Source organism: Nycticebus coucang, chromosome 19, assembly GCF_027406575.1.
Source record: "Nycticebus coucang isolate mNycCou1 chromosome 19, mNycCou1.pri, whole genome shotgun sequence".
Classification (NCBI taxonomy): Eukaryota; Metazoa; Chordata; class Mammalia; order Primates; family Lorisidae; genus Nycticebus; species Nycticebus coucang.
The window spans coordinates 42,898,015-42,912,439 of record NC_069798.1 but is presented as its reverse complement, the minus strand read 5'-3'; the positions used below and the strand labels follow the sequence as shown (position 1 = coordinate 42,912,439).

The following is a 14,425-nucleotide window of genomic DNA, read 5'->3' as shown; positions in this document are numbered from 1 at the left end:
TCAGGTGCTGCACAGGCTCAGTAGTAAGAATGAACAGGTTATTCAATAAAATAAATTTATAATCCTGACTCTAGCAGATTACAGAAAACAGCCACAAATTATTTGCAACTCATTTCATTGAGAGATGGAATCTATTTTGTCCAACACTTGAATCTGGACCTAGCCTTGTAACTTAGGCCAATAGGATATTGCAAATATAAGAAGAGATTTGAAAATGTAAGACTAGCAAATATAAGAAATAAAAGAAGAGACATGAAATATGCTCATGAATTAGGACTTGCTCTTCCTTGCCTCTTTCTGAGAACTTTCTGCCTCCACATGAACAGGACTGGGCTTACCTGCTAGGGAATGAAGGCCAGGTAGAAAGAGACCTCAGCTGTCCTGTTGATCCCAACCTTTCCAGTCTCTCCATCTTTTTCAGATACTCTGGCTGATGGCCCATACATGTGATTAAGACAAGCTAATAGTACTATGTGGAAAAGAGATGAGCCATCCCAGCAGAGTTCCACCCAAACTTCCTACCCACAGTATTAAAAACAAATAAATGATTGTATTTTTAAGACACTAAGTTGTGGGGTGGTTTGCCACATAGCAAAAACTCAGTGCTATACCGCCCCATTTGAAAATCAAACATGAAAAGTCTCATTTTTCTACTTTTCTACTCATTTTGTCAGATGCACAGAGATTCTTCAGTAACAAGTAAGGAGCACAACATGCTGGCACTGCTGGTCACTGTTCTGGAAGGGAATGTCTAGTCTTCATAACCCCAAAACAAAGTCCCAGATAATGTGGGGGATGGGGGCAAGGGGAGGATCTGTAGAAACAAAATGATAGACCCTCTCTTACAAGAAGTATTTCGACTATAGTAAGCATAATTTTAGTGAGTCAGGCTAATGTGAATCATTACGACAAGTCCTGTATACTACTGAGTCTTAGATCTTAAAGTTTCATTGAGGCCAGATACCTGTCTTGAACCAACTTGTAATACAATTTTAAATTGCCTAGAATAGACTAGGCTTTGATGCTCCAGTGCTGAGAAAGTATTGTAACACAGGCAAAAAGTTAACTTGTGGACAGAAAATCATGCTGCTGGGTGTATGACACACAGCTTGTCCAATGGATAATGAACAGAAATGAGTCCCAAGAGGTTTCCATCCTTACCCTTATAGGATATACAACAGCTTCTTTGACTAACTGCTTGGCTGCATCAAGTCCAATAATGTCATTCCACTTTATGTTTGGATTATGGAGATAAATGTCCTGCAATGCACATTTGATCATTTTGTTAAAACTAATGTTTTCCTCTACAGCTATAATAAACATGGGAGCAGTGGAATACTTGACTTATAATAGGATATAAAGCACTGGTGATAAAAATTTTCATATTAGATATGTGTATATGTATCTATCTCTCTATATATATCTACATTGCAATTTTGGGTCAGTTCACCAAAGGCATGCTATGAAAATATTCAGTGATTTTCCCTGAAGGAGATATTGATAACACAATATGGTACTTTTAGGGGGGAAAAAATTTCTAACAATATCTTAAGTCAATAGCAAACGATGCTGATTTATGACCATAATTAAAGAAGCTACAGACTATGCCTTCAAATTACATTAGGTTTTACTGCAAAATATAGTTCCTAGCCAGTGCCTGGCCTCCCTCTTGCTCCTTGATCTCACAAACACTTTTTTAATTTGTTGCATAAAAGAGATAATGCTCCCCTGAAACCAATTTCTCTTTTTTCCCTAGTGATCGTTCTCGACATCCAGCAGAAACAATTGCTTCAGCAAAATTCAAGGAAACTGACAACCTAGTGAAAGTGCATAGTAGAGCCCTATAGCAACCATTGAGGGTAATCAATTAAGGCAGCTTTTACTGATAACTAATTTACAGTTTCCAAACTTCAATTTCACAAGACGCCTCAGAATAGTCACTAAGGGGCCTTTCTCAGTAGGAGTATTTCAGGCAAACTGAATATCTAGAGTGTTACATGAAAAAAAAAAAGCCTACTTTCTAAAGTCATTCTGAGTGACTCTAGAAACTATTTTTATATTTCTTTAATTTTTTAATAAGAAAACATGCACATAGTTGAAGAATAGAAACACATTTTTTAAATGTTGATGTGGTCTTTGTGCCTACTCTTGTCTCCCACCCACTCATTCCCTCCACCACAGGAGTTTCACTTTTATTAGAGAAACTATTTATGCAAGTGCTTTGGTTGCATTTAATATACATAATCAATTCTTTTTTCTTTCTTCTTCTTCTTTTTTTTTTTTTAGAGACAGTCTCCCTTTGTCGCTCTCGGTAGAGTGCTGTGGCATCACAGTTCACAGCAACCTCCAGCTCTTGGGCTTAAGCGATTCTCTTGCCTCAGCCTCCTGAGTAGCTGGGACTACAGGCGCCACCACAACACCTGGCTATTTTTTGTTGCAGTTTGGCCGAGGCCGGGTTTGAACCCACTACCCTCGGAATATGGGGCCGGCGTACTTCTCACTGAGCCACAGGCGCCGCCCCATGAATAATCCATTCTTGGACAGTGTGAGGGAGAGAAGACTCAACCTCCCCCACCCTATCTTTAGAGCCTGGATCTTCACTGCAACCCCAGCAGCCACTTACGTTCTCAGTACAGCCCTTTCTTAGAGAAGTCCTGGCACAGTGAAGATCCATCTACCTTCCTATTCAAGGCATCCGCAGATAGTAACAATATTTCTTGCCTTCCTCTAGAGTGGACATTTGAGTTCCGCAAGACAGGATTTAATTTCCTGACCAAAAATTCCTGCTTATATCAATCCAAAGTTACTAGTCAGAGCTCAACAGGACTGTCTGGTGAGGTGGTGAACTGTTACTGCCAGCACTCAAGCAGGGGGCGGGATGACTACCTCCCACGGTACTATAAAAGGGATTCCAAATGGAATTGTTTCGGGCCACTCCCACGCTACAGTTCTATCCTCACTAGTCATGTTATCCTTTTGCAAAAAGGGTAAGGAGACTATTGATTTTTGTGGGTATTAAAAATACTATGCTCTGCTCTCTTGTGCATGCCAGTCACTGTAGCCTGCCTCAGTCCCTTGTCCCGTCCTACTGGTAAAAACCGCATGGCTGGCCTCCTCACCCATTTCTTTGTTCTCTCCCCACCTCGCTGTCATTGGAACAAGCCATCTACAAGCACATGTGATGATCCCATCTCCCGATAGGGGCTTTTCAAAGGTCCTGTCTCCTAAAGGCCAATTCTCAGCCTTTCTTCAGGAACCCTGTTTCCCACCACAGCCTGTGTCTCGGGTGGGTCACAAACAATGCAATTTCATACAAATAGTCCTTTGTCCGGAATGCCTTCCACCCTCTTTCACTTTTTTTCACAGAGCTATTTCCTGTGGCTCTTCTTTCACACTCACCTCCCCCTCAGTGTTTGGCAAAAAACATCCCTCTCTCCTTCACGCTCTCATGCGCCTTGCCCATGGGACAAAGAATGTGTCCGACTAGGGTCCCTTTGTGTGTGTTCAGCCCCCAGAACGCATCTGACACATAACAGGCACGAAACGGACGCTCAACTGAACAGAAACCGCGAGGGCATCTGTGCGTTTGGGGGATCATTTAAATACTTCTCTGAGCTTGCCTAAGTTTCAGTCTTCAACTAAATACAAGTCACTCAAAACTAGAAAAGCATCCTATAATCAAGAATCTATTCCATCCCCCAATCAACTTGCGGAAAGTCCACACAGCTAGAAAGAGAAAGATCTAGAAATCAAATGCAGGTTAGCTAATTCCAAAGCCTGGTCACTAACCAAACCATTAAGAATTACTGCCTTTGATTCCAGGGTGCAAACTTGAAACATCAGTAGTCTGGAAGGTAAACTCTTTCCTACTAATCTTGTCTTTCATGGAAATTTTTAATTTTATAGAATTCCCGGCATCTCTGTCTCTAGGCTTTGACTTTTTAAACAAGACACAGACATACTTTTTCATCCTCTAAGAGGCTTTCTTTCCTTGATACTTGGCTCTGCTATAAAACCCTTCGCCTGTCCCTTCATTACTTCATTACTATCTTTCTCTCTCTTGGTCTTCTTGGCCTCTATTGTGAGATGGTGGGCTTTTTATATAGTAATTTTACGATTCTATAATTTATTTATCATGCATTATTGTGCCTCTAAACAATATGAGTGCCTTCACAAGTGGGGGCACTTTATAAATAAATGATCATATTTATTGTTATTAATAAAAGAAGCAGCCCACAATGCTCCAGAAGCCTCAGCCTGCCTCTGTAAATTTGTGAATTGAATATCAGATCTTACCCGACTCACAACCGTTGCCAATTCTCGCATCTCACTGTTCATACCAATAAATGCACTCAGAGGTTTCAGCAATCGTTCCTGATGATAGGAGCAGAAAGGCTCACGTTATAATATTGCTTCATAATTTAGAAAGAAACACAGGGCCTAGATCTCAGTGAAACAAACAGTGGCAAGTTGCTATGACCTTCGACTTGATCTTAAGGTTTCATCATACTGAAAATTACATTTCTAAAGTTCATCTGGATGTTGGCAATTTGAAAGATGAATGTCACATCTTAGCCACTTACTGAAGGGTCTGGGTTACAGTTGAAGGTGTTCAAGGAAAGTTCACTGGCTTCTCCTTTGATAGCATCTGTGATCAGCCCTCTGAAATCAATGATTTGGCCCTGAAAAGGAGAAATGGTTGTTTATACCATGAAAACATGAGAAAAGACTCTCCTTAGTAGCTCAGCCTCATTAAATTAAGACGCATTTATGTACCCTGGTATACACGTACAGGGCAAACTTAAAGTTAAGCTTTGAAAAGAACCTAATATTGAACAAGATATTTCCTCAAGTTGGGGCACTCCTTAAAAATTTGTAAATAAATTGTTCATGTAGACATGAATAAAAATTCTTCAGCCCTTCTCAGTCCTCTTCCTTATGTGACTACTTCTGGGTATGGTCTCTTGTCCTCTTAAAATTACAGTCACAAAAGAACTCACTGGCACAAGAGTAACAAGTGTTGCTGTCTTCTGACTTTAATTCATATTCAACATTCAATAGAGTACCTGGTACAAAACAGGTGTGCAAGGTATTTTGTAAGGATTATTTGTAATTCTTATACTGCTTCTGCTAGTTGGGAATGATATTCTAGTTTCATAGATATAAACGTAAGTTCAGAGATGTTATGTAATTTGCCCAAGGATACACCACTAACAAGTGACTTAAGACCAGGATTCAACCTGTCCTTCAAATATCCATCTCCCAAGCCCATACTCCTTCCAATGCCACCCTGTCTCCCTTAGAAGAAGGACGAGAAAAGGCAAGGATGTTTGCAAAAATCAATAACAACAATAGTCAATATTTATTGTTTATTCAATTCTATGCACTGTATTAAGGCTCTGCTTTAATTATGACATTTAAAGGTTTAAGGTGGATACCATGATTATTTCCATCTTGCAGATGAGAGAAATGAGACTTGGAGAGATTGTAAGCAGCTTACCCAGAGTTATACAGTGGGGAAGCATCTGAGCTGGGGTTTAAAACCTACACAGGCCAACTCCAAATTTCACGTCCTTAAGAATAGCACACCTACTAATCTGCAGAGGGTTTTGGTTTCCTGAGACCAGGGTTCCCAACACAGCAATGGTAGATCCACTTTGGAGACTTCCCCCTGGCCATATACCCTCATACAGCCTAAGAACATTTGAAATGGTAGGGAGAAAACCATCTACTTTTACCCTGAGGACATTTCTGCTAGAAAGATAATTTATAGCCAGACTATTTCAAAGGTTAAGTGCTGGGTTAAATAGTCCCTTCCTGGTGACCCAATCAGAAACAGCCATTCATATCAATATGAGGCATTCACAAGATAAACTAACGCCACAAAATTACTAAGTGCAAAGGTGATGGAAGACACAACAAAAGCAGTGAAGGTGAACGTGGACATATTTCTCTGTGAGAGGCACCAATTCTAATACTATCATCACCAACCATTACCCATCCCATTAAAGCCCTTAAGGGTAGTCTATTCAGGCCAGCGAGGTGGCCCCTCTTGAGTTCCAGGGACATGCTCCAGCCGATCCCACTAAACTCACACACAGAAAGTTCAGTTTGCCTGAGAAGAGCTGGCCGGAGCTAACTCAGCAATCTGGTGGGGAGAGCTTGATTAAAGAAAAGAAAGAAGATTTCTTAAAGAACTATAACCTCAGGGCAGCACCCATAGCTCAGTGGGTGGGGCGCCAGCCACATACACTGTGGATGACGGGTTCAAACCAGGTCTGGGCCTGCTAAACAACAATGACAATTGCAACCAACGAAAAAAAATAGCCAGGCGTGTGGCAGGTACCTGTAGTCCCAGCTACTTGGGAGGCTGAGGCAAGAGAATCACTTAAACCCAAGAGTTTGAGGTTGCTGTGAGCTGTAATGCCACAGCACTCAACCTAGGGCAACAGCTTGAGAAAAAAAAAAGAACTATAACCCCAGAGAGTACAATCAAGAGAAATATGGTACTTTTCATTTCCAAATGACTTGTTTTGACATATTTTTGACTACATCCACTCAATCTAGGTCTTTTCTGTTTGAGAAATTATTATTTTCTTCTTGTTATTTATTTATTATTATTTAATCCAGATGTGAGATTCCTTATGAAAAGGTCTTAAGTAACTTAACTTTCCTTATTCACAAAAATAATGTTTTTAATTTTCATTTTTGAAAAGAAAAATAAATTTCCCCTTTTGGCATTAGATTCATGGGTTCCACTTACTCTTCGTGGGTGAGTATCTTCCTCTCTGCTGTCTTTGTTGATTTTTGATATATTTAAGCCAAAGTCAGCACTCTCCTGGTAGGTGTTATTAACCTCCTGAACAAAGAGAAAGACCTGAGAAGTCAGCTGTGGGAAGCTGCAGGGAGATGCTAGTCGCAACTGCCTGCTCTATCCGACTATGCAAAATCTGGGGAAGCCCACGTGTAATTTAGCCACCTTTGTGCTGACCCAAAAAGATGAATGTGGAATGAGCTGTCCCTGGGGGACTGTGAAGACACCAGGCCAAGGGCTCTGAGCAGCTGTAACAATGGAGGAAACACTTGTGCTTCAACCCATCCCCACTTAATGGCTTTTCTTTTCTCCCTTAACGAATGCTGTTTATTTATTTATTTATTTATTATTATTTTTAATGTTCTTTTTTTTGTGTGTGTGTGGTTTTTGGCTGGAGCTGGGCTTGAACCCGCCAACTCCGGCATATGGGACCGGCGCCCTACCCCATTGAGCCACAGGTGCCACCCACGAATGCTGTTTTTGGCCAAGCATGACTGAGTTTGGAGATGAAGCAAAGCCAACTAGCCTCCTGTGAGATTACTCCTCCCTCTCCTCCCTTCCCTCCCACCTGAGTCAGGCCACGGCAGCCAGACCATGGAGCCTCCTTGAGAGGAGGGTAAGAGATGCCTTTTGACCAACTGAGTTTTTAGGGGCGTGTGTGTGTTTATTCCTTTCTATTCTGCCAGGCATCTTTGACAATGAGTTTTTCCTTTTCTCAGTTTTTAGTGGTCCTCTTTGAAACCTGGAATGTTTTGTCCTAAATAGGAAGGTTCTGGACCTGGATGTCTGCTGGGCTCTCTCCTCTTCCTGCCCAGAGTGGATGAGGTGGGGACTGCCCATGTGCATTTTGCCTAACTCTGGATTTTGACTATCCCTGGATTACACTTAGGGATCCAAAGATATGCTCTGGGAAAGGAAGACCTACTGCCTCAGGTTTTTTTTTTTTGGGGGGGGAGGGTACAATGTGCTGGTTTTATATACAATTCGAAATACTTACAATAAACTGGTTAACATAGCTTTCACCACACTTCCTTAATTATTGCATTAAGACATTTATACTCTACACTTAATAGACTTGTGAAATGCACCATAACAGTCACCTCATGTGGGAGGATGGCCCTCTGCAACAACTGAGCCCTCCTGCTCTGAGTGGGCCCCACCTCATGCCATTGAGCCCAGACATCCAGAGCTCAGACCAGAACAAAGTTGGGCAAGGAGGAAGTCCCCCCACTTAAATTAAGAAGCAGTAGGAAATCTAGGGATTTGTTTGTGGTTTTAACACTGCATACTGTAAGAAAATCTTCAATGAACTCACACAGCAATTTTAAAAACATAGGTCCTCAAAAAAACAAAATACATGTAACTTTTTTCTATAGGGTATTTCTCTTCCAGGTGTGACGTTACCACAGTCAAACCAAGTCATCCTGACCTGTTTAGCATGCTCCTTATTGAGAGATCTGGTGTCCCCCGACTTCCCAGGTGTGGTTTTGGACCGTGGCCTCTGTTGATTAATCTTGGGAAGATTTTGACTACTGTTGCTCATCACCCTAAGAGAGGGAACAAACAAAGGCCTTGGAACAGTAGTTCTCAACCTTCCTAATGCTGCGATGTATTTTCATTGTTACAAAGGGGTCTGGACCCACAGGTTGAGAACCACTGCCTTGGAAGAAATTACTGTAACCACTTAATGTGAAAGAAAAAAACAACTAATGTAGCAAACTTAAGAAAGCTCTTGAAAGATAAACACATGGCCCCACCAGGCTATCTGCCTACCAGGTCCATCCTGGCCCTGATTCCTGCCAGTCCACTCCTCAGATTTTTCTAAGGCCAGGCTGGAGGGTTCATCTCCTCCTAGAGGATCCTGGTTCAACCTCTTCATCTGTCCTTCACACAACATGGCTTCAGCCCTTGAGCAAATAGTTTTAGTTCCTAACAACACATTGTTTTACAAGCATTATTCCATTGTTCCTTCCACTTCCTTAAGAGCAACAGCAAGCAAGAGAGAGAAAGGTGTGAGGGGAAGGAGTCCCCCAGCTCAAATTTAATAGCAGTAAATCTAGGGATTTTCCATGATTTTAATCCAGAAGACCTGCTTTAATATGACCAAGAGTATTGGTGTGCAAAGCAATGCAATTCATCTTCAATCAGTGCTAATGATTGTAAAATTCTTCCAAACACGGAACGAAATTCACCCCACTTTAACTTTAGCCACCAGTCCGAGGTATGCCCTGCAGAATTCTGGAGAGAAAGCCAAATGTATTTTACAGGGGGAAGACCATTCCTGGGTTAATCTGAGGAGCCCCTCCCCATGTCCTCAGTTGAAGTTACTCATCTCCAGTTGCTCTGGATGTTCCTCAAGTTACCTGGCTCCCTTATTCTTCCTCATCCTGTCACCTTCCCTTTGTCCACTGTCTTCTGATGGGAATACAGTCACCTTATGCTTTTTGGACACTGTATTTCTATTGATGAAACCTGAGGCCACATTAGCAATCATGTCACACTGTTGACTCAGGTGTAATCACCTGCAGTTAACTCAGATTTCTAGGTCTCTGATTTTGTAATGGGTGAACTCTTTGTTATGACTCTTTCATTAAACCTTATTCCATTAAATTTAATTTTGTTACCTTGAACCCAACTCCCAGATTGTCAAAACCTCATGGAATCCTAATTCTATCATCTGTCACATTAGATGACCCTTCCTCCTTTGGGTCCTCGGCAAATCTGTAAACTGGGCATGCTGTCTGGTGTGAGACACGAGATTAGGGAAAGACATTTGGATTTTCTATACCAGTTCCACGACACAACATCTCATTTCCATAGCCATCTTTGAGTACAAACTTTTCCATAGAAACACTATTCACTACTTTCCTAATTACCTGTCCAACTCTAACTTTCTGCTCAACAACATTTACACCTTTATACCTGCCATGTACAGACATTTACTCAAAGAAGATCTGAAGGAACACCACCCTGTCAAATGTGCCACTGTCCTCTAGCCCTAAAAGGGGCAAAGCACTCCACCACAACTCACGGGATGTTTGCTGGGACAAAATGTTGAGGAAGTTCCAGGCATGAATTTGTGGCTAAAAAATAATCGGGATCCAAACATGCTCTGGAGCTGGCCTCTTAAGATGCTCCTATTCATGAGTTATCATTTGTTACTAGAGTCTTACTAGGTTTATGGAACTATACATAAAAGTATAACACCTTCATCAAAACTATAAAACTGTCTCCACAGAACAGCGCAAAGCACAGCTAGCCTGAGGCAGAGTGTTTCTGTGTTATCAAGAAGCGTGCTTGGGCTCCATGACCATTTTCACAAGCTATGTCCACAGCCCTCAGAGCTGTCCTTATACTTTCCCTCTGAGGCTATAGACAAAGTCACAAGAGCAGGGAATTTAGTGGGGGCATATGGCACTCAGACCTCTTGAGAGCGTAATAAGTTGTTTGTGATCACCGTGCAAGTTTTCTTTTTCCACCAGCATTTAAAAAAAAATTTTTTTTTTTGAGACAGAGTCTCACTATTGCCCTGGGTACAGTGCTGTAGCATCACAGCTCACAGCAATCTCAAACTCTTGGGCTTGAGCAATCCTCTTGCCTCAGCCTCCCAAGTAGCTGGGACTACAGCTGCCCACTAACATGTCCAGCTAGTTTTTCTATTTTAAGTGGAGACAGGATCTTGCTGTTGCTCAGGCTGGTCCTGAATGACAGAGTTCAAGCAACCCACCTACCTCAGCTTCCCAGAGTGGTAGGATTACAGGTGTGAGCCACTGCACTACCACAGCATTTTAAGATTTTTAACATTTTGTTTGCTGCCTAAATGGCTGTGTGGCTCCTGAGAGAAGCCTGCTTAAACATTCCCCTGAGATTTAGGCCTTATACTAGCAACAACCCACAGGTCCTGATGCCCCAAAGTTGACCATACCCCAGCAGCAGCACCCTAGCCCCTGAATATTTCTGAAAAGCCTGTGACAACAGGGTTTTGGGGGGGAATGGAAAGGGAGGAGTAGGGAGGACACTGAGGCAGGAGGGGGACCTTGTTGGAGAAGGTGTTTACCCAGAAGGGCTGAGAGGCACAGGGGCTCCCATCAGACGCTGCGAGTCCCAAATGAGATTAGCGTTGAGAAGTCAGACAGAATGTAAGAGGAGCAAGAGAGAAGGTGGGAAAAGCAAATGGAGAACAAGCCCCCACAGGCTGGCACTGGAGCAGGTGGAAGTGTGAGTGTGAACCTCTCCTCCTTAAGAAGTTCAGGGCATGTGATCTGAGAGTGCACAGAGAGATTAACTAAATGATTAAAAATGGGAAATAATATTTCTTGAGTGTTCACTATGTGCCAGGAACTCAGTATGTGTCAGAAACTTGCTCCATGCTTGCAAATAGCAGAGCCAGGAACTGAGCCTGGGTCTTTTAACCACTGAGGCCCATACTTGCCATATCACAGGCCCAGAAAAACAGAGCATCACTGGAGGTGCTTATTTGTGGTAAAGCCAGGAGGACAGACAGACATTGACCCAAATCCCAGACAGCTGTAATATGAGGGGAATCCATGGCTGAGCCCAGCAAGGTCTCATGACCACAGCTGGTATTGCTGGGAGATGGTGACAGGGCTGCACTGGAGAATCTCCTGGAAATGGATCTTACACACTCTCAGAGGTGAGTGAATCAAGATGAAGTACCCATTCACTTTACCTTCGGGTCTTCCCTCCACTTCTTTGTGGTAAATTATTTCCTGCTGTGACAAAACAAACATTGAGAGAAAAAGGAAAGAATTTAATTTTAGGAGAGAAAGTGATTGTTTCAGGTCTGTTTCTCCTTTTACATTGTTCTTAAAATATGTGCTATCACTCACTGGAATTCAGAGACTCCAAGCTAGTCTCATCTAGAGAGAAGTGAATTTACCTGTGAAGGGAAGAACCTTGGTTTCTCCAGCATCTCCATACAGAGAAAGACCCCAAAGGCCTCACATATTAAATACGCTGGACCTGGTGGCAACTCCAAAATGGGCTAGTTTTACAGCTACCATTTCATAAATTTTCTGAACTTGACACCATTTTGCTACAATGCATGGGACACCAGGATAATTGCATGAGTCTGGCAGGAACCACTTAATCATACTCTGCCAGTTTATTTTATTTTTTAATTTATTTTTTAATTTTTTTATTAAATCATAGCTGTGTACATTAATGGAATTATGGGATACAATGTGCTGGTTTTATATACAATTTGAAATACTTTCAGCAAACTAAGTGAACATAGCCTTCACCACATTTTCTTAGTTATTATGCTAAGACATTTATATTCTACACTTAGTAGATTTAACATATATCCTTGTAAAATGCACCATATGTGTGGTCCCACCAATTACCCTCCCTCCACCCATCCTCCCCCACCCCTCCCCTCCTCTTTCCCCTTCATTTTGGGCTGTAGTTGGGTTATAGCATTCATATGGAAGTGTGGGTGCTTATAAATTGGTTTCATAGTAGGGCCGAATACATTGGATACTTTTTCTTTCATTCTTTGAGATACTTTGCTAAGAAGAGTATGTTCCAGCTCCATCCATGTAAACATAAAAGAGGTAAAGTCTCCATCTTTTTTTAACATTGCATAATATTCCATGGTGTACATATACCACAATTTATTAATCTATTCATGGGTCGATGGGCACTTGGGCTTCTTCCATGACTTAGCAATTATGAATTGAGCTATAATGAACATTTTGGTGCAAATATCTTTGCTATAAAGTGATTTTTGTTCTTCTGAATATATACCCAGTAGAAGAATTGCAGGGTCGAATGGCAGGTCTACTTTCAAATCCCTAAGTGTTCTCCAAACTTCTTTCCAAAAGGAACACATTAGTTTGCATTCCCACCAGCAGTGCAGTGCCAGTTTATTTTAAAATGGAGATACTGTGCCCAATATCATGACAGAATGTATCACACTAGATGAGAACTAGCTGTCTGGAAACAAGCTTGTGTCACTACCAGTGCCAATCACTCTGTGGTTAGTCAATGCTTTCTCTTCCAGACTCAGCTCTAACAACCAGCCAAGGAAGCCGAGCTCTGAACCCTGAATTGGAAAGGATCCCAAATAAAATATCTCTTAGACCCTTTCTAACTCTGAGATTTGGCCCTGGCTGTTTTTAATTGATGCTCCTCTTGGTTTCCGGGTCCCTACATGAAATGTTAAAGTCTGTGGCTTAACAAGTGCCTTGTAAACAGGACAATGATCTCCCTTGGTTTATAATTACTTCCCCCACTTACGGACATCTAAGTCAATGATACTACAGAGCCTGGGGCCTTCACTTTAGATCTTTCCTCCGGCCAGCCTCCTTGACTGCTAACCTATATTGGTTCTTTGCATTATATTGATCATTATCTGGATTGATGGCTTTCAAAAGCATTTCATTATCTATACATGAGCTATTAGCTTCCCCAATACTCATTTTCATGTTATTTTCAAGATAGATAATAGGTCTTCCTAAAAGAAAGTCTTCTGTTGTTTATCCTCTTTCAATAGCTCTTTTCATCTCTGAAGAAATTAAAGTAATATTGGTCTTCTGAAAAGTACCCGTGATACACTGGGGTTTTGTTTTCATGGCCCTGTACACATTCCTTAAACAAATGCCAACGTGACTAAAGGGATGCCAATGTCCAGATGTTAATGTTTCAATGTTGTTTTTTTTTTTGAGACAGAGTCTCACCATGTTGCCCTCAGAACAGTGCCATGGTGTCACAGCTCACAGCAACCTCAAACTCCTGGGATTAAGCAATTCTCTTGCCTCAGCCTCCCAAGTAGCTGGGACTATAGGCACCCACCACAACTCCCGGCTATTTTTTTGGTTGTAGTTGTCATTGTTGTTTGGCAGGCCCGGGCTGGGTTCAAACCCGCCAGCTCTGGTGTATGTGGCTGGCACCCTAGCCACTGAGCTACAGGTGCTGAGCCTAATGTTTCAATTTTTTTGCATAGGATCTAGGAGGAGCTACACATTTTTTCAGGTCTACTCTTTCAGTGCAGGGTGGGGCTCTCCAACTATGTGGGAATAAGATGAGGAAGAAACACTAACTTAAAGATAAGAAAAAGACTTATTTCTAGAAAATAGCCATGTACCTGTATCTGATGCCTTTTTGACAATTTTGGGGTACTTCTGAAATTTTATAAAATAATAGCTTTCATATTCCATTAAAATAGTTTCAAGATCAACGTTGTCACAAACTTCAAAGTGTCGTAATCCCAGTTTAGTTTCTTGCTCCAAAGCATTAGCCGTATCAATATATCTGGCAGTTGCACAGAAGAAGGAAAAACAATTAACTCCACATAAAAAGAATAAAGACAGGAATTACAAGTCCAAATAGATGTAGCAAAAGATAAGCCTATAGAAAATAGTACATTAGATGAAAACTGTTACATACTAGGAGCTTTGACTGTAAAGAGCCCCACATGCATTACATAATCCAAATATCCAAATATTGACTCTCAAAGTAGTTGCCTCTGGGAGCTGCATACTTATCTGGGGATGTTACCACTGTTCAAAATGTTTTTGGAAGTGCTTGAAAGTCAAATAAATGAATCGACTAAGTCTAGTAAGAAAACGTCTTGTAATTTTTTATTCA

General features: G+C 41.5%; 1 protein-coding gene across 2 annotated transcripts in view; it reads right to left on the bottom strand.

Annotated features, from left to right (window-relative positions):
* The window catches only part of KATNAL2 (katanin catalytic subunit A1 like 2), a 56,126-nt gene extending 42,037 nt beyond the window's left edge, over positions 1-14,089 (bottom strand). The window contains exons 1-7 of one of the 2 annotated variants that reach the window (XM_053571234.1): positions 13,923-14,089; positions 11,505-11,547; positions 8,244-8,361; positions 6,764-6,859; positions 4,584-4,682; positions 4,297-4,374; positions 1,162-1,260 (exon numbers count right to left, since the gene is read on the bottom strand). In XM_053571234.1, coding sequence (XP_053427209.1) covers positions 1,162-1,260; positions 4,297-4,374; positions 4,584-4,682; positions 6,764-6,859; positions 8,244-8,361; positions 11,505-11,547; positions 13,923-13,995 — 606 coding nt within the window. In that variant the 5' untranslated portion in view covers positions 13,996-14,089. The remainder of the gene's footprint in view (positions 1-1,161; positions 1,261-4,296; positions 4,375-4,583; positions 4,683-6,763; positions 6,860-8,243; positions 8,362-11,504; positions 11,548-13,922) is intronic. The other variant, XM_053571235.1, reaches the window with a different exon arrangement.
* Between the last annotated feature and the right edge of the window lie 336 nt (positions 14,090-14,425).